Raw genomic sequence first — 26993 nt, forward strand, 5'->3', positions numbered from 1 at the left:
TAAGCAGTATAATGCCAATAAAACAGAAATAGCAATATCAATGACAATAAATACCAGAAATACAAGAGTCACACTCAACATCAGTAACACTGAACAAGATAATGTAACATCACATCAAACAGCACCACAAAACATTTTGTTAGAAAACTTTTTAAAGAAGTGACTTTCCATAACCTCCTTATAGGCCTTTCCATCAGGATGGGCAATTCCTGACAAAGCCCGGCAATTTCCCTTAAGCCTAATTGGTTTCACAGAAAGACCCACCAGATCTCATCTCACAATACAGGCAGGTCAGGTTGAGTAAAACCAGAACTTCAAAGAACCTTTTTAGTCTCACACTATTGTGATATGTTACAGCACCTGGCCCTTACTCAAGTTTGGCAACTGCATTTGAAGCTTTAAAACTGAAGCCACACATAGGATGCATTCCCTGCAGTGAACACCAAATACCGTATATCTATAGAGAATGTCCACATTTTTTGAAAGCTAAGTAGCCCCTACTAATGGTTTTACATAGTAGACACTATAGTTTCTACCCACTGCAAAAAGTAATAGAGAGAACTCCAAAATGGATAGAAGGAAGTTCATAGGTTTTTGTATGTGTGATGTTCCCTGTTCTATTTAAAAGCAGATGTTTGGAGCACAAACATCCATTAACATGCTGAAGCATGGTAAGTGCATATCCAGATCCCATAACTGTCGTGAGAGAAGACATCCTTCCTTTAATCTTTATGTCTGAAAGATAGGAATAAGAAGTGTGTTTGTTTGCTTGTTACTTATTTTGAATAAACCATTTATGTAAAGGCTGTATAATTGTGAACTTATAGCAAGTTTGCATAATCATCTGTTTTCCTCAATGCACCCCTTCAGTCCCTATCCATGTTTCACCAGATTGTTTATCTGAGCTGTTCTTTCCAGCACATGCACACTTAAGCCTTTTTTAAGTGTTAGCAGGACTTTTCTAAGGATACAAACTTTTTGGAAAGAAATCTTTCATCCCTTCCCTTTTGCTTCCGCTCTGTATCTGTAGAACACAGGACAGGATGGGATCCTACATTATAACTGAATAAAAACAGAAACAGTGGGAATGGAAAATTAATACAGATTCCAGTTCTGGTTCTGTTGTCTAGCCATTGTCTGAAGCCCCAATGTGGTTCAGTTGTTAGAAGCCAGGTTCCCAAATATCTCAGCTAAATTGTTTGTTTGTACATACTGTTCCAATGGCTGCTTGTTATTACAGTGTTTGTATTTGGAGTGGTAATAGTAGTTAAATGGTGTTTTATATTAATTATTTTTTAAGTCTGAGAATTTTAATGAATTTACTCAGCATATACATTTTAATTGGTTAAGCAGGGTATACATAAATAGGTTAGTTCCAAGTAGTATAAAGAGTGTTTAGACTTGTTTTTTGAAACATCAGTCTCTCTGCCACATGACAAATGCCATTTGCAATAGAAAGGAATTTCACAAAAAGCTTGTGGTATTATCCACAGACAATTTAATTTTCTAAAATCTCTCACATGGGATGACTGAAGTGCCATATGAATTGGTATGGTCACTTCTCTATTACCACATGTCAATGACGTGCCCATCCATAAAGTGGCTGACTAACTGGTTACCTTAATTAATTAGTCTTGGGCACATAACTGTAACTCTGTGCCTTGGTTGCCCTATCTGAAAAGTGGCTTAGATTGCTGTGTTTCCTGATAATTAATACATAGTGTGATCCTATATGTGTCCAATCAGGAGCAAGCCCTGCTAAGTTTTAAGAGGCTTAGTCGTAGGTAAGAGAGTATAGGAATACAGCAAAAGATGGGCAGTTTTTTAAAATGGTGCTGAAATAATGGCAATTTACCGACATGTATGCTAATTTTAACTACTGTAGAGCTGAGGCCATTATAGCAATTATTTTTTGAATAATTTTTATTTCAATTCTATTTTGTTCATTACCTTATCTTACAAATGGATTGCATTGTTCCAGTTTACTACACTGGGCCCATGGAATCCACTGGGATTTGGACCTAGGGCCTCCTGTGGATACAAAAATCCATGGCTGCCCAAATCCCATTAAAGACAATGGTGTGTCCCTTATATAAATGGCAAAATCATGGTTTTCTTTTTGAAATTATATATGTGTGTGTGTGTGTGTGTGTGTGTGTATGTATATATAGGGAGAGGGAGGGAGGGAGGGAGAGAGAGAGAGAGATTCAAGCCATGGATGGTTGAATCTGTAGATAGGGAGGGCTGACTGTAATTCGTACAACAGGTTAAAAGTACAGTTCTTTGATAAGGTAGAAATAGAGTCTAAATAAATACCTAAGCCAAACTATGACATCTGGAGATGCTGCATACTGGCTGGCTTGAAAGAATACATTAGCTGCTAACCCATCAAATATTTGTAAGGAAGTGCTGGGATCCCAGCAGAGACCCTCCTGGGGTGTGCTCCAGTGATGATGAGGTGGAGGGGTGATCTCCCAGTCTCCAGGATTGCTGGACACCTCCAAGTTGTCCCAGACATCCCAGTTTTTCTAGACCAAGATATTTCAATAATTGCTTTCTATTCAGGCAACTGAAGTCTTTGCCTAGATGACTAGCCTTATCTATGGACTTTATCACACAGGGAAAATTGTGTTAGGAAAAAGCCACATGGGATATATAGTCACAAGAAATATAATATGTATATGAATGTATTTGAAAGTAACATGACACAGCAAAAGCAATTGAAATGTCACATAGGTGTTGCATATAATGTAATTAAAAGGTCCTAAAAGCCAAGGACACATGTGGCAAGGACAAAATGAAAAGGTGCAAATTGATATCACCTGAAAGTCATTGAGTGGACAGTAATGTATGATGCAATGTGAGGTCTAGATTGAGCCAAGTATGGTATGTCAATCATAATGTATGTACACGCCCAGGAGGTGGCAACTGTATAATGAATAGAGAGACAAATGTCTATATAAGCAATAATGTATGGCAATACTTTTTGTGGGTTTTGAGGAGTATAGTAGTGTGAGTTTTGTGAGTAGTGAATTGTTTTGTGCATAGTGTATATATTAGAATAAAGGTAGATCTTTTTAGAAGACTACTGTGTTGACTGGTGTCTTGAGAGCTGAACAAGAACCAGCAGATTCCAGAGAAGATTAGAAGACATCTTCAGCCAATTATCAGAGCTACTGGTCAAACTGGTTGTTCTTCCGCTGACCAGGGGGGTGAGGGTGAAAGCCAGGAGAAGAGCTGCAACTCCCATCATCCCTAACAAGTTGGTGGTTTAAATTAACATTATCCCATGATAATTATGCAATCAGGCTGAAGATTTTCACACAACATCATGATTAAAAAGGACTTATCCCGGCAATAACCAGGTAATAATCAGGTATTAACCAGGGAAATCACATGAATGATTTGTTGCTGGTTATTACCTGGTTATTGCTGGTATAGGTCCTCTTTAATCATAATATGTGCAAAAATCCTCAGTATGATCACATGATTTTCGTGGGATAATGTTGATGATTTTCATGGGAAAAAGAGATTCCACCTCAACATTAGGAGGAACTTCCTGACAGTAAGGGCTGTTCGACAGTGGAACACACTTCCTCGGAGTGTAGTGGAGTCTCCCTCCTTGGAGGTCTTCAAACGGAGGCTGGATGGCCATCTGTCGGGGATGCTTTGATGTGGATTTCCTGCATAGCAGGGGGTTGGACTGGATGGCCCTTGTGGTCTCTTCCAGATCTATGATTCTATGTTAGTTTAAACCCCTGATTTCTCCTCCTTAATTTCCCACCATATGATAAAAGTCCTATATGGACCTCAGTTTTCCTTCTAGATTAGAGGTGATCAGCCTGTGACCTTTCTGAAGTCTTCAAATTGTAAAAATCATCCTTCATCATCAGAAATGATGATGGGAAGCTGATGAAAGTTGCAGTCCACCAGCACCACCCTGCAATAGACACTTGCATGACAATCTATTCTGTATTACACAGTTAAAACAGTTTGATACCATTTTAACTGTGCTCCATCATACAGAATCCTCAGGTTTTTAGTTTGGGAAGTTCCTCAGCATCCCCTGCTAGATTTTTCTAGATTCTAGAACTGTATATTTCAAGGGAGTAGAATGGAGAAATCTGGAAGAGAATGTTAAGTACTTCATCAATTCCAAGATTCCATAGAGTGGAGTCATAGCAGTTAAAGTGGTATAAAATTGCTGTAAGTGTAATATAGATACACTCCTGCTCACTCTGTCTGACACTTCCTATTCTCCAAGTCATCTAGCTTTCTATTCTTATATCTTACTTCCTTACAGCATGCTGCTGGCTTGCATTCCTTTGACAGTGAGTTTGAGATGGCAGGCAGGGCCAGCTCTAGGTATTTGGCCACCCTAGGCGAAAAATATTTTGGCACTCCCCCCAATAGCCCCTCAAAGTGTAGGAAAAATGTAGGGCATGATGTAGGATAAAATGTAGGACAAATTGTAGGACATTCAAGAAAAATGGAGGACACCACCAACTAGAAGCCAAAAACATTAATAAAAGACAATATAAATTCCTGTTTCTTGGTCATGCCCAAAATGTAGGACATTTCGACATGCCTATCAGCACAACTCCAAAACCCAAATTCACAACTACTACTTCACCGGGGACAGAAAAAGACAGAGAAAAACAACAGCCCATGCAAGGAGGCCTTGGAGCATTCTGAGAATTGGAGCATTCTCTGAGACCAGGGTTCAAATCCTGGCTGAGCCATGCAAACCCAAGGTCAAGTCACACTCTCTCAGCCTCTGAAGAAATCTTGCCAAGAAAACCCCAGGATGAGGTCGCCATAAATTGGAAATGACTTGGAGGCACACAAGAGCAACATCCACAATATGAGAAGGAAGCCAAGGTCCAAAGTGCACAGCAGAAAGTAACCCATTTGAGACTGCTTTAACTGCCCTGGCTCAGTGCTGGGGACATTGAGCCTTCTCTGTCAGAGACTTCTGGTGCCACAACAAACTAAAAATCCCAGAACTCACTAGCACTGAGGGCAGTTAAAGCAGTCTCAGACTGCTTTATCAGTTTAAATAGGCAGCTTCAGAAACTACAGTTTGAAATTGCATTGTTTTGAAGTAACCAGAGTGGTTAATTTCTCAGTATGGATAACATGACAAATTGTGTTTAATCACAAGCAAACATTCAAAGCTACTTTTCCTAAAATCACTGCAAGAGCATCTGCATGTGCACCTACTTGTATATATCAGGAATGTTAATAGATGTTCATTGAAAGAATGGGAAAGTGTTCACTCTTTTACTAAGTATCTAGTTTTAAAATGCCACAGAAAAAAATAACTTTTGTTTAGTGCTTTACTTTTATTGATGTTCTATCCAAATACATAATCATGTTAGTCTGTATGAGCATATCAAAATATGTGTATGTATGCTGTGTGCCTTTAAGTCGTTTCCGACTTATGGCAACCCTGAGATGAATCTATCATGGGGTTTTATTGGCATGATTTCTTCAGAGAAAGCTGAAAAGTAAAATAAAAAAAAAACTTTATTTATATCCTGCCTCTGTGTCAATGAAATCGAGGTGGCTTACAAGTTAAAATTTACATATAATCCCATACCGCAATATCCCACCCTCCCCTAAAAAACAATTAAACAATTAATAATTTACAATAATACATTAAAATAACAAGTCAAGCAAATAAACTATAGCAAATTCAGAGGGGTGGTAAATTCAGGTTGGTGGACGAGTTGTATATTCAGGAAAGGCCCGCCAGAAGAGATACATCTTAACAGCCTTTTTGAAGCTGTCTAAAATGGTAATATGATGGCTCTCATCTGGCAGGCCGTTCAGTAATCTGGGAGCGGTTGCTGAAAAGGTTCTCTGGGTGGCTGCAGTCATCCTAGTTTTTATAGGCGGCATTAAATTCCTCCCAGGGGACCTGAGTGTGCAGGGTGGATTATACAGAAGGAGGCGGTCCCGAAGATAGGTTGGACCCAAGCCATTTAAGGCTTTAAAGGTGATGACCAACACCTTGTACTGCACCTGGAAACCAATGGGCAGCCAGTGGAGTGTTATATGATCGCTTCTGGTTTTACCAGTAACCAACCTGGCTGCCATGTTCTGAACTAACTGAAGTTTCTGAAATAAGCACAAGGGTAGCCCAATGTAGAGTACATTGCAGAAATCGAGTCATGAGATTACCAGCGCATGTACTACAGTAAATGTGAATTCAGTTTAGAAAGTTAAATGACAGAATATTTCACACACACATCACCTATACATTGGTATAAATGTCTGTTCACAGGTTCCTTATTCCATATACCTGATGTAACAGACTGGGTCTACAAAAGCTTATGGTATAACTACCTTTCTCTCAGTCTCAAGTTGCTACAAGATCTCTTCACTATGTTATTGATACTGTTCCCATTGTAAAAACAGTGGGAATATTTGTCACTCAACTCTTGTAGAGATTGCACGCACTTTATGTTTACATATATATATATATATATATATTGATATGCCTCCTGGAACTCCAGATTTCCCATTACTGGTGGTGGGAGGGGTTGCTTCCAAGTCTATGGTACCAAATGCTGTAAGCTTTAGGAACAGGTGCCATGGTTCTAAAGCTTTGTTGATCACAGTTGAGCTGCAAATATTTTGCTGCTGTTAATAATGATTTCAATATTTCTTAACATATTGCTCTGTTTTCATGCCCAGTACAGCTGTCAAGAAATGTATAAAACAAAACATCACATGATACAGTACTAAGAAATACAATCTGAACAAGTACCATGCTCAAAACCACACAAACACAGAGATATTCCTTCGCCATCTTTTCTAAAATATGCTGCTTCCTACAATAATTTCTGCTTCAATACAACATTTATAAAATCTTTCCATTTTGCATTACTTAGAATTAGAGATGTCGGCTGGATTCCCCAAAAGTGAGGTTGAAACCTAACTAGGCTTCATAGAAGCTCATCTAAAGTGAGACAAACTATATATAAGATCCCACAATTCTCTCTGTTTTGGTGGAAGAATTGGTGGATTCTCTGCCTGCCAATATGGCTTTCTGCACAAAGACACAGTCTCCGCATCATCTAAGAAAGTCAGAAATAGCATTTTGCATTTCCAGGTTTCAGGGCACTGAGGATAGCCTTGCTTAGGTATATTATTATTATTATTATTATTATTATTATTATTATTATTATTTACTTTCACTGCAACAAGTGATTCATAATGAAGTGCAGGGAACAAATTAGCAACAGAGTTGAGTTGTGCTAATGTGAGTGGTCATTAGCAAAATACATTTGGAAATCCAGAGCTTTTGTGGAAACTTATAAATCTTGCAACTAATTTTGTTTACTGTAAAGGCTGTTTTCATCAAGGAAAGAAAGTGAATATGTGGTGTAACACACTGGAACTCCACTTCTTAACTAATTAGACTGACCAAATGCCCAGCAGTGGCCCAATGTCAAGGTTTTTTTAAAAAGTCACACACTGCCAGGCTCATTGAGTCTATGAGCTAGCATGAGTCAAAAGATTTGTTTTTTTCTACACTAGAGTTGATATTCACCTCTGATTTTATGAACTTCTAAGCTGTTGTATTATTTATTCTTTTTTTTTTCTCCTGCCATCTATTAAGGTCTCAGGACATCTTACAAATTGAAAATAATCTCAGATGTATAAACAGAATTCAGACAAGATTAAAAGTACAATATACATAAACTTTGCTCAACAGTCATCAGGAATAAAATGCCCAATGAAACCCCCTCATTTTTCAACAAAGAACCTAAAACAAAGCAAAATAGGTCTCATGGGCCAGATGTGCTCTTTGACTCCTACCAAATGCAGTTGGCTGAATCTACCAGCTACATTTGGCCACTCATTGGAATAGTCTTTCACATCTAAGGGTTGGGGAATTCACAGCCCACTGAATGTTTTTGAACAAGCCCCATCATTTATAACCAATGGACATGTGTTTTGGAAAGCCATAGGTCCTCCACTGCTAAAGTAGATGCAATCATTCTCCTAAATGAGCAGCATTGGCTTTATAGCCACAGGCTATATCCATTTCCATCCTCTCCTCTCCCATCCCAAAAGGAGGAAGACAGTTTTTTTCAACCCCATTCTCTTTATGAAATAGGCATTCTTCCTAACCTATAATTTCCATTGCAGCATTGAATCTGCCTTATCAGCTTCTGTGTTTATAAGAAGACACAGGATGCTTCACGAGGTATTTACTGTAACTTCCCCAACTCATATAGCCTTTATCACTACTACTCTGTTCCTACTATAAAAGGATAAGATAAGCAAAAACCTATTTATTTGGAGCTGACTTTGCATACAAGTACTTTCAGGCTACCCTGAGTTGTGGCTCTACAACAACAGAGTTGTGAATAAGGGAGTGAAACATGGTGGTCAGTCGGTTCCATAATCCATCCTTGCTTATTATTCTGCTCTTTAGGTTGATGATATGTTGTCTCAATTTCATTTTAAAACATTAAAACAATCTTGAAAATAGGTTTGGTGTTTGAAGATCCTTGCATAAACAAACAAAAGCATGTTTCTCATTTTATATTGTTTTCCAGGGAGTTCCGTTTTTCTTTAATTTTTCCCACATTTCCCCCTATTTAATCCTTCTGGTTTTAATCATGTAGGAAATGGAGCATGAAGAAGCTAAAAAGGTGGGGGGGACTGTAAAAATGCCTTTTAAAAATAGGACTGAAGCATGGATCCCATTAGTCTTTTCAGACTAAATGCTCACCTCTTTTGTGGCCAGAGTTCTTTATGAGGATGTGGATAAACGAGGGTATGAAGAGACTGTACTTCTTAGGAAAATCACCATATAGTGCTTGATTGAGAGCCAGTTTACAGGTACAGAAAATAATTCATAATGAAGTCCTTCATTGGAGTTTATCACATGGGACGAATCCCGTGCAGAAAATAAATTTGAATTTGCGGATTGTTTTTGAGATGACGTTCAAGATTAACCAGAACAGAAAGCTGAAAAAAACCGCACTTGCGGGATGTTTTTTAGACGACGTTTGCATGAAAGAGAAATAATGTGAAAATAACTCAAAAGCTAAGTTGTCAAAACCAGCTCCTTTTTTCTTTCACTAAATTCCAAAAGTACAAAGGAGCCTTCTGTTTGGATTATTTTCAAGTTATTTCTCTTTCATGCCAACACATCTGACAAACAATACCTGGATTTTAAAATCCCATTTTTGCATGGGATTTTACCAATTCACCCTCCATGTGATAAACTCCATTGACTGTGCCACCTTAGCCTGCAAATGGGCAATGATGAGGCAACATGTGAAGGAAGCTTAGACCAGAATTATCCTTTGTGATGTCTTGTTTCTGTTATGTGCCTTCAGATTAACTCGGATGTACAGAGACCCCATTTCATGGGTTTCCTTGATAAGATTTCTTTATAGGAGGTTTACCTTTGCTTTCCTCTGGGGCTGAGAAAGTGTCACTGGCCCATATTTCCAAGATGTGAATGGCTGAATCTATGGATACAGAATCTGTGGATAGAGTGGGCTGAATATACTGATTGCTTAGTTGTGTTTTAAAATTTCATTACCAGGTTTATAGCTTACCTTGTTTTTAGCCTTTGTAAGTTACCTTGAGTCCCGTGTTGAGAGAAAAGCAGAATAAAATAAAACAAATGCTGTGTATAAATTTAATTTAACTTAAAAATAAAATATATGCTGTGCAGTGATTTAGTTTACCACTAGCACACACACAAAAACCACCAACAGCACTGTGGTTCCAATACTGTGAAACTCAATTGTCTTTATTTCTGGATTTATTTTGAAAGGGTGGCAGCTAAGCCTACTAGAACTTAAGTAAAACTCTGCATAAAATCATCTGGCAGCACTCAGTACTGTAGCACTGTAAGTGATTACAGGTGGCTCCACTGGGCTGAAAATCCACTCTGCATCTCAGTCCAGTAACTTGGTTATTTTCTGGCCTAAAACACAAGGTGGGTTCACAACCACAATAACATGGAAGCTGTTAGCCACCTCTGGAAGTATTGAATACAGACAGGTGTGGATCTGCTGGTTTGTTAATGTGAGATAACTGAGAGCTCAAATAAGTCTACTCAACTTTTAAAAGAAAAATGAAGACAGAAGTACAATAGAAATCTTCTGTCTGTGCATATGGTTGGCTCTCCTTATCCACGGATTCTTTATCTACAAATTCAAGCATCCATGGCTTGAAAATATCCAAAGAAAGTAGAAATTCCAAATAGAAAACCTTGATTTTTCATTTTATATAAGAGACACCATTTTGCTTTACCATTGTATTTAATGAGATATGAGCATCCATGGATTTGGTATCCATGGGAGTCTTGGAACTAAACTCCAGCAGATAACAAGGATCCATTGTACTGTATTTGATTTTAGTCCAGGCTGGCTGCCTAAATAAAGAATGAGTCAAGGACTAGAGGTAAGCTGTTAGAGGGTTTTAAGTCCAGATCTTAAAGAATGATTCTGAGGCCCTGTACAGACAGGCCAGAATAAAGCTGCTTCAGTTCACTTTGGAGGTATGCTGTTTAAATGATGCATGCATCCTAAGAGTCTGGAAGCCGTGCCAAAGCCTCACTCCAGTCCACCATAGTGTAGTGGTTTGAGCATTGGAATATGATTTTGGAAATCAGGTTTTAATTCCCTGCATTGCCATGGAAACCCACTGGGTGACCTTGAATGAGTCACAGACTCTCAGCCCCATAAAACTCTGTGATTATGGCTTTAGCATTGCCATAAGTCAGAAACAACTTGAAGACGCACAGCAAAGAGCACATACAATTTAGTATTTTAATATGATGGCTTGTTTAATTGCTTTTTAACTTTTGTATCGTTTGTTTTTAAATTTTATTTTGTGTAAGCCTTTGTTTAAAATGCCTTTGATGGGAGAGAGGGAGGGAATAGGTGGATGCATGGATGGATGCTGGGATGTATTTATATGTAGAAACTGCAGCTTCCCATCACCTGTATGTGGACGTAATAGCATTGTCATTATCTTTGTGCGTAGCAGGTACAAGATTCCATTTTGTTGTGCAAATAAAATGCCATTTGTGTAATTACACAAGGTGAGCAAATCTGGGCAGTCCTTTGTGATGATTTTTGCACAGATCACTTTCAGTACCTGTTAATCCAGGGGGTGGTTCCAGCTCTTCTTTTGGTGGCATGGGAAAAACATGGAGTTCACATTCTTCCATCTTTTTTTTTTAATTGTTATATACAGAATTCTGGTGGAATCCAGCTTGGGACTTCCACTTCTAACTGCCGTATATACTCAACTATAAGTCAACCTCATATATAAGTTGAGGGCAGGTTTTGGGGCCAAAATTCTGAATTTTGATATAACCCATGTAAGCACATGCAATGGAGGGTGTAAATGACAAAGTAAAGTAAAACAATGCCAAAGAACTTATAAAATTCCAACAGACTTAACTATTTGTGCACATACTAAACGCTGGATGGCTGAGAGAGTAGAAGGGGGTTAGTGCTTCCAGGGCAGATTAAACTCTTGCCTTTCACCATATATATAAATATATATATATATGTATGTATTAAAATACAGTATTTACATTGACCCAAGGATAAGTTGACTCAGGTTTTTTGGGTCAATTTTTTAACCTAAATTTCTAGACTTATACATGTCTATATACAGTAGATGTAGGGTGCAAAGTCAGTCATGTTAGTCTGGAAAATCAGTATGCAAAGGAATCTTTTAGCACCTTTGAGACTTAGGTCCAAAACACACTGCAGAAATAATCCAGTTTGAGACTGCTGTAACTGCCCTGGCTCAGTGCTAGGGAATCCTGGGAATTGTATTTCAGTGTGGCACCAGACCTCTCTGACAGAGAAGGCTAATGTCTCACAAAACTAGAGTTCCCAGGATTCCCTAGCATTGAACCAGGGCAGTTAAAGCGGTCTCAAAGTGGACTATTTCTACAGTGTGTTTTGGACCTTACTGAAAGAAAGACGTTGGTAGCATGATCTTTCATATACTTGAGCCTACTTCCTCAAATGCATGGGGTAGGATGATGACCTCTGGTGTTTGAAACTGAATCTAATGTTCTTTTTTATACCCCATAGCAGGGGTAGGCAACTTGCGGCCCGCGGGCCAGATGCGGCCCGGCGAGGCCTTGGGACTGGCCCCAGCCCAGTCCTGCCGCCGATTGCTGCCGGGGCCTTTGGGGGGCAATTGTCTATAGAAGCCTCAGAAATATGCATTTATATTAACATTTTTTTAAAAATCAGCAAATTTTTTCGCGTGTCCTCCATTTTTTTAAAAAAAGTGTCTTCCATTTGAAAATTTTGTCCTACATTTGTCCTGGTTTATTTATATATTTAATTTTTTTAAAAAAATATTTAATTATTTATTTTTTTGGCTTCGGTCCCCCAGTTGTCTGAGGGACAGCAACCCGGCCCCCGGCTCAAAAAGATTGTCTACCCCTGCCCCGTAGGATTCCTTCTATGCTGAGTCTCAGTTCTTTAAAATATCTTGTTCTCACCTTTGTACTGGTCCAGTTAACACACTAGTGTACACTTCTAAAATTTGATGCAAGTGTTTTTCTTTTCCATACTCATCTCACTAATTTGGAAATGGCCACATGATATTACAGAGGGAATCCCAGCTACAGTGTGTGGTCAGCGATCCCTGCTTTCCTGTAAATACCTGCCTATTGAGCCACTCATGATTTGAAATATGCCTGGGTTTAAAGTTTTCCTTACTTTCATCCATGGCAGTGATATTGTACTTTATAGAAAAATAAATCAGTTTTTTTCCTCTTCTCTAATTAATGTTAAATATGTTTTGTTTTTCAGGTCCTCCAGTAAGTACCATGGACATTATGCTTGGTCTTGAGTCAACAAAGTTAAGGCCTTTATTTTTCTTTCTATGTCATTTCGAAGGAACAGCATTTTCAGTAGAGGTATATCTGGGGCATAAATTGGTACCAGATGTGACTTTTCTTTCTGATTGTAGGCAAATAGTTAAATAGAAAAAAGTAATTTGAAAAATGTTTATTTCTCTGCCTGAAGGGTTTTGTGAATGTTTTAAACTTAGTTAGAGTGTTGTTTTTTTCAAACATGTTTTGGAGGGAGGAGTGGTCTAAACCTTTTTATGTTCCTGTCCTGCTTGTATTATTGCTGCAAATGTTAAATTGCCTTGCTGGCTTCCAGCATCTAATGTATCCAAGAGGTAATTACTAGTGAAGCTGACTGTGCAAAGCTGGGATTGCCCAGATGAAAGTGCAGCATTTGGTGGTGTTGGGGAGTTTTGCTATTGTGGATATTTACAAAGCTATAAAATGTTGAAGGCATTTTCACAGAATGATCACATAACCTCCAGTTCCATTTTGCCCTGTGTATTTACATAGTAAGCTTTTGTAACATTGCCGAGAGGGAGCAAGCAGGAGAAGAAAACATGGATGACTAATATGTGCATGCATAAAAGTGGGCATGTATCCCTCCAATATTTATGTGTATTGTACATGCATGTATTAGCATATATGTGCTATTCTGCCTGTATATAAGTTAATTTGGAAATAATTACTTGAATTTACTTTTACATTTTACAGAACTCATGTTAGTTCATTTCCTGTCTTAAATCAGTCACACATCCAAATCTGTATGCTTATTTTCCATTTATACCCAGACGATCCAGATCCTTCTCCAAAATCAAATTTCCTTCAAGTTACTCTAATAAGATATTTCTGATTGTGGTGGGATTCTTACTGTGAGAGGAGAATGCAAGATGGTCATACGACTGACTGTTCTGTGTTTTTGTTTTTTGAAAATGAAACTTAATTAATCCATCTGTGGGAAAGAATGTCACCTTGTAAAGAAAGTGACATCAATTCTCTTCCCTTTTTACTTACATCTTTTTGAATTTTAGTCCATGCCATGCATCCAGATAGTGCAGCACAACTGTGCCACACCTCATTTACCCAGATTGGCTTAACTATTTTTTAAAGAAAGAAAGAAAAACAGGTTAACAGCCATCTCACTTCATCTGTTTTGTCTTCTTTTGAATAGAAAAAATTAAGACCATTTGCTTTCCTGGGCATCCTTTAATCCAGTAGAAAAGACTACTAGAAAAGAATACACCAGACCATGGTTAGCACATGACAATGAGAAATATCCATCTTATAGTGAAACTTTTAAAAAAATCGCTTGGCTTGAAAGCGTAAGTGTGTTCAAATATCTCTCACACCTGAATTGGGCTGCTTGTGGCATTTTTACAAAAGTATATCCCATATTTAAAAGCTTTAAACTTCTGTGTAAGAGCTTTCTAGGTCAGACATTAAAAACAGGATGGACAATAATCTGCTGGTTTTATGGAGAAGGTGTAGTTCACTGTTAATTTGTTAGTACAGAACATTTGGTGATGGTACAATCTCTACCAGCATTGATAGATAGTCACTTCCATTTAAAATCTTTCCACTAAGAATTCAACCTGCCCTGTATGATGACAAATCAACACTACAGATCTCAGCCTAATGTATATTAGCCAGCATTGCTGGAATTTACTCATTGGTGTTCATGCAATAAAATTTGGTTATCAGTGTGTGGCCAAGTTATTTATGGTAACTTTATAAGGCACACACACACACAAACTTTCCATTTTAACAATTAATTGCACACGTGAAATACTGTGATGTGTTTCTACCTGGAACTACAAAGAAGTTTTAGGGCCTATGCTTGACTGATGTAAGATTGCAGTCATACTGACCCTTGCAGGACCTTGAATTTTTCCTTCTCATTATGCTTACTTTCTAAATTTGACTCTTCAAAAAGTTGTATTGTTTTATTGTTGCCTCCCATCATTTAGTTCCTGTATGGTGACTGAATTATAAAGAAGCCTTTACTGTCCATTTCATTTGCCTCTGTGACCTGCTTATTCAACCCACCGTGGACACCTTTAAGACAGTGGGGTTCCTTGCGAGGCAGAAGTGGGCAGCATATGCCATCTCTGCTGCTGCCCTACTCCATTTTTAATAGGGACTTACAAGCCTTGCTGCACATTCTCGGTCTTGCAGTCCCTATTAAAATGGCATATGGTAGCAGTAGAGGCAGCAGCAAATAATCTGTAAATAATTAAATCTGCAAAAGTTAAACCCGCAGATATGGAAGGCACACTGTATATAAGCTATCCCCCTCCTCTTCTGAATATTAAAATAGTATTCAGCAGTCAGTATTAGTTTTTAAAAGTTCATTTAATGTTCAAGGTCTGCTAGGTGGTATACAGACCACAGACAGTTTTGCTAACTGAAATTGAGGGAGGTGGCATCACCTACCCTCTACTAAAACCAACACTTCAAGGAAAAAATGCCTCCTTTCAGACATCAGCTCCTGCCTTCACCTGTCCTTCATTCATGATACCACTGTAAGCAGACTGCATCACCTTGCTGCATGGCAGGACAACCGTGATCACAGTAGCAATAGATTTTCATTCACTAGCTTTGTTACAGTCTAAAATTGTAGAGTTCTGTCCCTCAAATTTCTGGGCTACAAACCAGAGCTCAGTTCCATGCAAGAGATTTCCAGACCGAAGTCTCCTTCTTTGCAGGTCTTTAAACAGAGGCTGGATGGCCTTCTGTCTGGGGTGCTTTGATTGTATATTCCTACATGGCAGGGGGTTGGACTGGATGCCCCTTAGGGTCTCTTCCAACTCTATGATTCTATGACTGTAATATTGCTTCTTCACTTTTGAAGCATGTTCCTTTCCTGACTCTTAATTGTGTGGCCTTAACTACAACACTGATGGAGTCCTTTTAAACCCTAAATGCCATTCCCAAATCCACAAAACACAGTGTTCTTGTATTTGGATAACATTTAAGAGTGTTAGTTTCTTATGAATCTCCATCTCCACCCTGCCCCCTCTTTTCTTCTTTCAGTCACAAGGAATTGATTACTACATGCACTACATAGCATTATGTTGTGCTGAAAATTCATTCTTCTCTCCCTATGCCACCAGAGCTCCTTGTTATTTTTTAGATGTCATAAATTGAGTTCACATATTAAATATTAGACTTTGTGGTATAGTATTTATGGCTGCTGGATGACTGACTGTTCTGCCTGTAGAATGACTATACTGTGCAAAAGAGCTGGTTACAGAGGATATTAAAATCACATGCTGAGTAGGTAATTTCTGCAGACTGGGGGATAGATTTACCATGCACTTATAATTTAGCACTAACCATATCAAATGTTATAAAACACTCCATATTGTAGAAGTCATGTAGGATCACTGACACAGGCAGGAAGTGCATGACTTATGTAGTATAGTATATTGTTGTTGTTGTTGTTGTTAAAACAACCACATCGGCACAAGAGACATATTGGTGCTTGGTCACAGGCACATGAGAAAAACAGGACCACCAAGTGCAAAAGATGGACACACTATTTTCTCCACACCATCACCCAGTTCCTAAAATAAAATTATTATAATGACTTTTGGGATAGGTAGAGCCAGCATGCTGTAATGGTTTGAGCATAGCATTACGACCCTGGAGGCAGGGTTCAAATCCCCCTTCTGTCATGGAAACTTACAGAGTGACCTTAGGCAAAGTCACACCCTCTTAGCCTCAGAGGAAGAAAAAGGCAAACCCCTTTTGAACAAATCTTGCCAAGAAAACTCTGTGATACATTTGCTTTTGGGCCACCAATGACTTGACTTCAAGTCAGAAATTACTTGAAGGTACATAACAAAAAATGGTCTATTTCTAAATGTGGCTTCTACTTTTAAGTGTTTCGCCTTTGCAACTGGATAGAATCTGATAATAGACAGAATATTTGTTGGAAGGTGTAAATTGAGAGTAGTCACTTATTTAGTGATCCAAAATCCAGAAAAGCTTATACTAAAATGATACCCTTTCACACATATCATCCTCAGTCCATTCCATTACCTTTGTAAGAGCTGTGCTGGGAATGATGTCGAACTTACAGTGCAGAGTTCCATTATTATTATTTTTAGAGTGTGTGTCAGCTAATATTTAACTTGATCATATCAGTATTGTATGAATGTATATATTATGATGTAGTCCAATGAGATACATTTCACCAAGATGCAACTCTTTTTGCCTAACTTCTGGTTCCATGAATTTACAGTACTTCTGTGGTTGATGGCAATACTTGCCTTTGGCCTGTATGTGGCCAAGTTAAGGGCCTGGGATGGATGACTGGTGGCTCTCCAGATGTTTGCTGGTTAGCTAAACCTGTTGGCTCTAGCCACCATGGCCAGTAGTGAGGATTGAGGAGAACTGTGGTCAAGAAACACTTGGAGAGAAATACTCATCTCCTCCCAGGTATTCATTTCCTGCTGCCTAATCACAGTTCAATAAGAGGAAAAAGTGATCAAATGAACAAGCTGGAATAAAGGATGTGATGAAATGGGGACTCTCAAGAAACATTGTCTCAGAGCTCTAGGAATTCAAAACATAGTTCCTCATATGTTTTTGGACTGAAAATCCTTAAACATTGGCAATACTGGATGGGACTTCTGAGAGTTGGAGTCCAACAACAATGGAAGAACCAGGTCTGGGGACTTCTTCACTAGCAAGTGAAATGCTGGGATAGGATTGCGTTTGCTTCAACAGTATACTTTATCATATAGTCTGCAGAATCGAATGGCATTTTGAGAAGAAGTCTTGGGGAGTAATGTCAATATTTCATTGATTAATGTTGATTGAAATGAATGATTAATGTTAAATGACAGTTAACATTAGATAACTAATTATCTTGAAACTACAGTAATTAGTAATTTGAAGGAGCAGACTGCCCTTGTTTCTTAAATATGTTAAAATATCCTGTCAATAAGAAAAATATTAACATGATTCAATGGATGTAGTTGAGGCCAAGCCCAGGAGATCAAATTTAATTCTTGGGAGCCATAATGTTTACAGGATCAATGTGGTCCTGAGCAGATCAAAAGCCTCTCAACCTACTACACAGGATTATTGTGAGGATAAAATAAGATATACAGCACAATGCCATGAGCTCTTGAGTCATTTACTCTCTACTCAGAGAGTGGGGAACAAGGTCAAGAGCTTTTTTTCCTCTGTATTTCCACCCCAATTATTTTTATATTGACTGTGATGTCTCGATGCTATTAAGTGCAACTGACTGATTGATCTTATTGTTTTCCTTATTTAATATCACAGGGGCAGTCAGGACGAGATGGTTACCCGGTAACTTTGCTTTCCCTTTATTTTTGCAATCTTTTTTCCAAACTATTCATCATGCTCTCAGTCTCATAACCTTCTCTTGGTCTGTCTTTTTTCTTGCCCTTTCAGTCTTTGTCACAGTTAAGAGAGTTTAATCTTAACATTTTCAACATATATTTATTCACATAGCTCTCCACTGATTTAATTTGTGTCAGTGATGAATAAGCAGAATGTCAGGTTGCAGTCCTGGCTATGATCTAAAGCTCCATGAGCCCATGGGGGTGGAGGTGGAGTCTGCTTGTACATAGGCTCCTCATTCATTTCAGCTTAAGGACATGTCTGTGTACACATCAAACAGTACGTTTGAAATTGTCCCCCAGTGGTGAAGTCCTTGTGTAGAGAGGAATCATTTATGTCCCAGACATAAGTGAAGCTCCCAAAATATGGGTTTGTGACTTTTTTGTTTTGTTTTTAGGAGAACCTGCGTTGTCTAGGTTTCTGTACTAACTAGATTTCTGTTGAGATATCTCAACTTTTGCTTGATTGTAAAAAGGGAGTAACTCCTGACAGTAAACTAGCTTGCATATCTTCAAATGATTAGATGGTCCACTCATCATTGCAATATACAAATGGACTATAAATTCAAAGACATAGCCACGTTAGTCTGGAAAATCAGTATGCAAAGAGATCTTGTAGCACATTTGAGACTAAGGCTTTATCCTCACTGCAGAAATAATCCAGGTTGACACTACTTTAACTGCCATGGCTCAGTGCTATGAAATTCTGGGAATTGTAGTTTGTTGTGGTACCAAAGCTCTCTGACAGAGAAGGCTAAATGTCTCACAAAATTACAGCTCCCAGCATTGAGCCATGGCAGTTAAACAGTGTCAACGTGGATTATTTCTGCAGTACAGATGAAGCCTAACTGAAAGAAAGAAGCTGGTAGCATGAGCTTTCATAAACTTGAGCCTACTTTTTTCATGTATCTGAGGAAGTAGGCTCGAGTCTACAAACTTCATGCTATCAGCTTCTTTCTTTCAGTTAATCTCAAAGGTGCTACAAGATCCCTCTGCAAATAGATTTGGCTGGTAAAAATGATCCAAACATTCTTTATTCACATTGGTACCTTTACTTACTGAATTCATACTTCACTTTTCTCCCGAGATGGGATTCAAGGGTGCTTGCAGTAATTTAAAACAAGATAATGCTAAAGTCATATTTTACAAAAGTTAAAAAATAACTAAATAACAATATTATTTTGATTAAAAATGATTAAAAACAGTTTAAGCACATTTAAAACATGAACCTGAAGTGTTATCATCTGAGAGCTGTCTTCCCAGAAGACTGAGTGCTCCTTATTATCTATTTCTTGGGCGCTGTCCTGAAGCATTTCTTGGAGTTTGTGCTTCTAGAATCTGTGCTTGTATTTAGCAGTTATTTAACACCACTGTTTTCCAGCAAGTGGTAGACTATATTTCATATATTTGGAAAATTCAGTCTGTTATATAACATATAGTTTGCTGATGGGTTTGTCATGTGAAATACAACCAAACATTTACTATAAGCACCTATTTCATATCGCTGTGATATGAACAATGAGGAATTGTAAGTCCTTCTCAATGTCTGTATTATTTTGTGGTTCTTTGTTTAGTTTTGTTGAGTGATTTTTAAATATGTTTGGTTGCATTTATCTGAAAGTAAGTCTGATTTAACTCATTGTTACTTAATTATGAGTCCACATGCTTAGGATTGATCTCTTAAAAGCTGACAAAGTCCATCAGTTTACTGTTCCAGTGTGGTACTATCATGTCGTCTTTATTTATTCATTTGTAAATGAAGTAATAGTAAAAAGTGGCAGCAGGGTGGTTTTTTCTCAAAGCAAAGCTTTTCCATTTCTTAAATCTTCTACATGTAGTTTTTAAAAGTTTAAAAGAAAAGGCTGCACACATCACACACTCTTACCATGTGTGTGCACAACTGCTTTATTGTCTTCTTTTTAAAGCCAAAACCAAAAAAAGTCAAAGTTCATGTGCTGAAAGATGGTCAACTGTTTATTCTTTTTAAAAGCCTAATGCATTTCAGCACTCTCCAAAGAGCTGGATCATAAAGTACTAAAAGTATTAAATGCTCCAAATCTTTGGAGAGTGTTGTTTCAACTCCAGTGATTTCTGTTACGTGCCCCTGAAGAAGGACAGGCTAACATGTTGGGCTTGTTAAAGAAATAAACAGTTGGCCATCTTTCATCACATGGAACTTGTCTCTTTTTTGTTTCCTGCTTACAGATATGCTTTGCAGTACCCTCCTTTTATTTTATTTTATTTTTAAGCAATGAATTGTAATATGCTACTGTATTTTCTTCCTATTTTATTGCTAGAAGCTACTAAGACTATACAGGTTGAGTCTCCCTTATCTGGAATTTCAACATCCAAAAATTTTCATGCGTGGCTAAGATAGTGACACCTTTGCTTTTTTGATGTTTCAATGTACACAAAGTTCATTCTGTGCACAAGATTATTTTAAATATTATATGTGGAAGCAACGTGACAGTTCTCGATCTCTTAAACTCCTTTCCATTGTGTGCCAGTGCTGCCACCAGTTAATATGAGGGCACCCCACTCCATTTGATCTCTCTCTCTAATGCCAGCACAACTGCTTGGCACCAATTATATGTGATAGCATTCGGTCCACTGCCACTAACTTACATGTCTTTATTAATAATTGTTCTTATAATTCTTGGTAGCGTGTTTGTTGTTAAATGTAAATTACTTCAAGCAACTTTTTGTTGAACACAAAGAAAAGAACTTTAACTTATTACTGTATCTTTCTTAGTGGAATGATCTTTAGCTTGTGTTACAATCTACATATTACTTCAGATGTTACACATTTACTACTTTCCCTCACTGACTATATTTATGTTTCCTCATAGACTTGGTTCACACAGAACACAGTATTTTGGTTCACACAGAACACAATATGTGTAAACTTCTCTTGTCCTTTCTAAGTTATATTCCTGATCTGAGAGTCTGGATCCCAACTAGGTTGAACCCCTATTTTTAACTGCCCCTCTTGGCAGTTCTAAAAACACACTCTCCTGGCAAGCTTGATACACTCTCAGTACACACACAGCTCAGCTCTCTTTATATCTGCTCCTCAGGCGGTTTCTAATATTCCCCCCAGACTTTCTGGCTGTAAATCCTTCAGGATCTTGACACACTCTGCCAGTATCACTGGCTCCTCTTCCTTTTATACTCACTCATGAGAGCAACCCCCACCATTTTCCAGCCTGATTCCTGTTGGCTGCCCCAAACATTATATTCTGCCTGTTAGGTAGCTGTTGGAAACTATTTCTGGTGGCATTTGTTTTAATTCTGATGGCATTTGTTTTGATTCTTAGAGTAATGTAGGATATAAGTGACCTATCAGGACAATGGAAAAGAGCAATGGTTCTAGAAGTAACAAGGATTTTCACATTGGAAGGAATTGAAGTCATCACGGCCCTTAATTCTGCCACAAACAAGAGCAAAATGAACCAACTTCTACAAAACTCTAAGGGGCTTACAAACAAGAAGAATTTAATTTATTAAATATTAGGCAGCAAGCTTGTTTTCTGCTGCTCCAGAGAATAGGAAGCTTACCGCATAGGTCTTCAGTTCTCAAAATTCCCCCCTCTGGAACGGAATGGGCACGGAAGAGAGGGGGAACGGAACGAGTGAGGGACACGAGTGTGTGGTAAAATCCGTCCCCCACTCGTTCCGCACTCGTTCTTGCTCCTTCCATTCCGTTCTCAGAATGGACCCAAGAGGAACAGTGCGGTAAGCTTCTAGGACCTGGAGCAATGGATGCAAGTTACAGGAAAAAAGATTCCACCTCAACATTAGGAGGAACTTCCTGACAGTAAGGGCTGTTCGACAGTGGAACAAACTCCCTCAGAGTGTAGTGGAGTCTCCTTCCTTAGAGGTCTTTAAACAGAGGCTGGATGGCCACCTTTTGGGGATGCTTTGATGGAGATTACCTGCATGGCAGGATGGGGTTGGATGGCCTTTGTGGTCTCTTCCAACTCCATAATTCTATGATTTAATAGCCTTTCTTAGCAGCCTACTTAAATATAATCACTAAGGAATTTGAATGCTCACTGATGAATCAGTGCAGGTTTTAGAAATATTCTGCCCTTGAGGAAACAAAGTTTATTTCTTGTAACTCCAACTCTTTTTTTTTTCCTTTTTCTTTTTTTGCCACAATCCACTCTAGACAGGAGATGCTGGAATGCACTAAATCATGCCACTGTATACCATTGGTTAGTTATAATAATGTATTGTTAGTGGAAGAAAAACAGCACATGGTTATACCATGATATAAAATGTAAAATTCATTCCTACTATCAGATATACTGTGGAAACAAATAATCCAGTACAGTATGTGGGAAACTGTATAGTGTAGCCAGTTTATTGTTTGTAGCCAAAAGGCCATTGCAAAACATACATAGTAATGATATAGATTGAGTATCCCTTATCCAGAATTCCAAAATACTCCAAAACCCACAACTTTTTGAGCTAAATATCGGTACTGTATTTGTGAAGTTGGAGAGAGATGCAATTGGAGAGAGACACAAGAATCTGTGAAATAGCAGGAGGCATGGATTTGTGCCAAGTGCTATGCTTTGATTCCCACCATTTCATAGCTCCTCAGTCTCTCTCTCTCCAGCCTCATTTGATCTCATTATGCAAATACAGGTATTCCAAAATCTGAACAAATCCAAAATACAAACCACTTCTGGTCCCAAGCATTTCAGGTAAGAGATACACAACGTGTCAGAATTCTGTATCACAGTAGTGATGCATAGACTTGTGTTGTGCTCTTGTGACTCATACATATTGACAGTCCTTCAGTCATCACTTACCAGGAAGCAAGTGCTGTGATCAACAGGAGTCCATTTCCCTGTTGCTTGGGAAGTAGCTGGCTACTGTTCCCATCCCCCTTCGCACACAAAATCACTGGTGATATGGAGAATTGCAACAGATAACCTATTTCTACTTGTTGCAAAGAGAACTGTTTGCAGGAGGGAATGGAAATTACAGTCAACTGCTTCCTGAGCACCAGGGGAACAGATCCCCATTGATAACAATAGCTGCTGCCAGCTAAGTGGAGATGGAGGGGGGACTCACACTGTGTGTTGCACCATAACTACAGCTATGTAAAAACCACAGATGATTCTGTCTAATAATAATAACAGAGTAACAGAACAATAGCCTAGATCATGGTATAAAAAGAGATTAGATAGACAGATGGATGGACAGATGGACAGATGATACATATACAATACCTATTTCCATATTTGGCCTTAATCCAGTGTTGTCTTTAACAAATATCAGATCACCTTCCTTGGATCTGAGACCCTAAATTGTAATGTATCAAAGCTGAGAAACACGTAGTTTTAATGTGATTGCAGACACTTTTTTCCTCTTTTTCTCTTAAAACATATTTCTAATTAGCCACATTTTGTGCAAAAAGATGCAGTAATAGTGATGGTAAGGGGTTAATACCTTCTGATGTTCCTCATGAAGATTACAGTTTTCTTAATGTGGAATGACTCTCATATGCATGGGCTACGGCTGTTACAGTGTGGAAATTCCTCAGCATTGTAAGGAAGATCTAGGTCCTGGTGATTCATTTTGTCAGCAAGACAACACAGATAATAATTCTCTTCCATGGCTCATTTAAGGCCAATTTAAACAGTTATGAACAGCGTACAGTAATCTCTGTTCTCCTGTTTCACCTCATATTATGCTATTAGAGTTTGTTTGTATTGTCAAGGTAAATTTGCATCCCAAATAAGAGGCCCCAAACTTAGATTGCTGTCTCTGTACTCTCATCCACTTCACGTTGTTCATTTTACTCTGCTTGTGTCTACGGGGGAAAACTAACTGGAGTGAAATCTGCCTTTTAGGAGAAGTGAAGTTCCAAAATACATAGAAGAAAATGTATGTGGCAGGGCATCCTTAAATGAAATCCACAAATTGTATTCCCAAACTCTTCTAGTTGCTAGCATATGTGCATGCTCATACACGTACACAAACCATAGCCTTATAGGGTTCCTCTGTAATCTGTCTGCTGCAGTTGAATATGGCAATGTATGCCCTTGTCTGCATTATATACATGCACACATACATATGTTCATACCTACAGTGGAGCAAGGGCCTTTCCAGTTAAGATTGGGCAACAACTAGCAGATCTATTAGTGCAATACCATCTGATGAATTTGACTAGGTAGAATGGTAATTTCCCCAGTTCCATTTGGTCTGGTTCTCTCCATAGTGTTTGCCAATGAATGAAATTCAGATGATTTCATCATTGTTCTTGCTGACACTAGTTGTTCTGTATTTCTTAGAACTTATTCCTGTAGATGAACTCCTTGTTTTATCGGTGCCCATCCATACACACCAACACTTTGCTCCTTCACAGTTACATTAGAAGCCAGAGTGTCATCTGGTGCAGAGGGTGTCACCTGGGAAGGGCACGTGTCCACCCCTCCTGCTGCTCCATTTTCCAGGCTTCCTCCCCAGGAAGAAAGCCCAGTGACGTAGCAGCCGGGAAGGGCACACATTTGCGGAAGGGGGAGGAAGGCTCAACTGGGTGTCACCTGGTGTGATCCACACCCCTGCAGCCCCCAGGGACACCACTGCACCTTCATATTCTGCCCATTGTGTTCCACTTAACTCTGCTTTCACTTTTCTTCACACCTCCTATGCCTCTTCATCCTTGCACAAATGTCGCTGCAGTTAAAAGGTTGATACAGATGGTACAGGAGTGTGTTCACACTTGTACATACATATACACTTACAGTCTAGATTATTTAGATCTGCTGCTGCTTGTAATAATCATGATTTACTGTCTCCAGCACTAACATGACAGTGTTCAGCCATTTCTGTTACAACTGCACAGTGCTTTATTACTACATTCGTAAAAAAAAAAGTCCAGTCAGTCAGTCAGTCAGTCAGTCATTTATTAAATTTGATTTTAAAAAAGAGATTCAACTTCCCATAAAATCCAGTAAAAGAATACACATACATGTACATCCATAGAAAAATTCAAATGAATCCCCTGCACAATCTCTAACAATATCTTTCAAATAACTAGAACAAATACTTTTAGCAGCTTTAGCAAATAAGGCTGTTTTATGTGTAACATATGGATCACAGTCTGATAGTAACCATCATAGTTTCATGTAAGAACTCTCATCCTATTGAGAAGCCAAAAATCTGTCCAAAGAATTTCTTTCTTAGATTTTGATAAAACTGGCAATTGAGTAAATAGTATGAAACAACTTCTACCTTTGCCACGGCACAAATGCAGCATTTAAATTTCTCAGAACATTTTTATATCTGCCATCCAAGACAGATGTTAGCATAATATGGAAATGCAGTTCTCAGAGGGGCAAAAGTAAGCGTTTGTAAATATTGAACTCTTACATGATTTGATTTCAACAGATGATACCAATGGTAAAAGAGAAGAAGAAAAGTGGGAGAAGAGAAACAAGCATTTTGCCTAAGGAGATCTTGGAGGGCTGCAGTCCCTTGCCACTACCACACCAAAACTGATCAAATACCCTGGGAGAATGGAGAGCCAATTTTGGGCCTAGGAGGGCCTCTGAGGACACCAAATAGAGACCTCATGCAGCCCACAGGATGGATATTCCCAGTCCCTGAAGAAGAGAATTAAAAATAAGGAAGGATAGAAGGGATAAGGAATCCTGTGGCACTTTACAGAGTAACTGGTTTATTTTAGCATAAAGTTGAATGGATTATAATGGTCAGTTGGTCCAGTCAGTCATTTGTGATGAAGCACCAAATGCCTTTGCTTCATTCTTTTAAGAAAAGGCCTTGTGCTTTCTAGAGCCAACATCCCATTGAAAAGAGCAAGTTGTCTCTTGACACATGTCAATTTTGCCACCACCAAAATGCAGGTGCGCAAATGCCATTCTTTTCCCTCAAGCAGTAGGAACCAACAAGAAAATAATCATGAATTTTGTTGGTCCAGATTCTCACAACCAAAGTGGAACCTTCCTTGTGCCATTTCTGGAACATGTAGCAAAAGATATAGAAACAAGATGCTGTTTCTTTCAAATTAGAATTTGTTTGGATGATGTATAGTGAAAGAGAAGAAAAGTGACTCATGTTTCATTGATATTTATTACTGTCTTCTCTTCAGTGTTATTTGTGCCAGTCTCTAGTCGTTATTCATATACTTAAGAGAGATGAAGTATGGGTTGGCAGGAATAATTTCCTGTGTAGTGCTGAGTACTCAGAATTCTGATGGTCTTTAAGAGAGAAACACTTCAATGGTTTCTGGATCTTAATCATGATGACGGGCATGCTGGTCTTGTTTCAGAGAAAGCATATATTTCTCTACTTTGTAAGATTTATGAATCATATAAGAATGAACCATAGACAGTTAAAGAGTGAAAAAAGAACCATTAATATGTACATGCAGACTGTTGCTTCCCCAATTCAAGATAATAACCAGAGTCCTCCAACTTACTTAGTTACATAGGCACATTTGGATTTTTGGTAAACTATTTTTGGTGCTATTACAGAATAGCTACTGTTGTGATGAGGAGTGAATTGCAAAATGGATCCTATAGAGTAAGAGCAGGAATCAAGCAAATTAACCCCAAATCTGGGAGTTGGCAAAGCATCGGCCTTCACCTTACAGTTGGCCCTTGGAACTCACAGGGGATATGTTCTGCCCCCCCCCCCTGTGAGTTCCAAAATGTGTGTATATTCAAGCCCCATAGGCTTGAATGGGATGCGTGTATGCAAGGTGT

At 38.5% G+C, this 26993-nt stretch overlaps 1 protein-coding gene across 19 annotated transcripts in view; it reads left to right on the plus strand.

Moving 5' to 3' along the window:
* LOC121921570 (collagen alpha-1(XXIII) chain-like) overlaps positions 1–26993 on the plus strand; it is a 445373-nt gene that overhangs the window by 310290 nt on the left and 108090 nt on the right. For 18 of the 19 annotated variants that reach the window (XM_042449818.1, XM_042449815.1, XM_042449821.1 and 15 more), the window contains exons 4-5: positions 12831–12838; positions 18170–18196. In XM_042449818.1, the coding sequence (XP_042305752.1) occupies positions 12831–12838; positions 18170–18196 (35 nt within the window). The remainder of the gene's footprint in view (positions 1–12830; positions 12839–18169; positions 18197–26993) is intronic. The other variant, XM_042449817.1, reaches the window with a different exon arrangement.

The sequence above is a fragment of the Sceloporus undulatus genome, chromosome 2, assembly GCF_019175285.1.
Source record: "Sceloporus undulatus isolate JIND9_A2432 ecotype Alabama chromosome 2, SceUnd_v1.1, whole genome shotgun sequence".
NCBI classification, from domain to species: Eukaryota; Metazoa; Chordata; class Lepidosauria; order Squamata; family Phrynosomatidae; genus Sceloporus; species Sceloporus undulatus.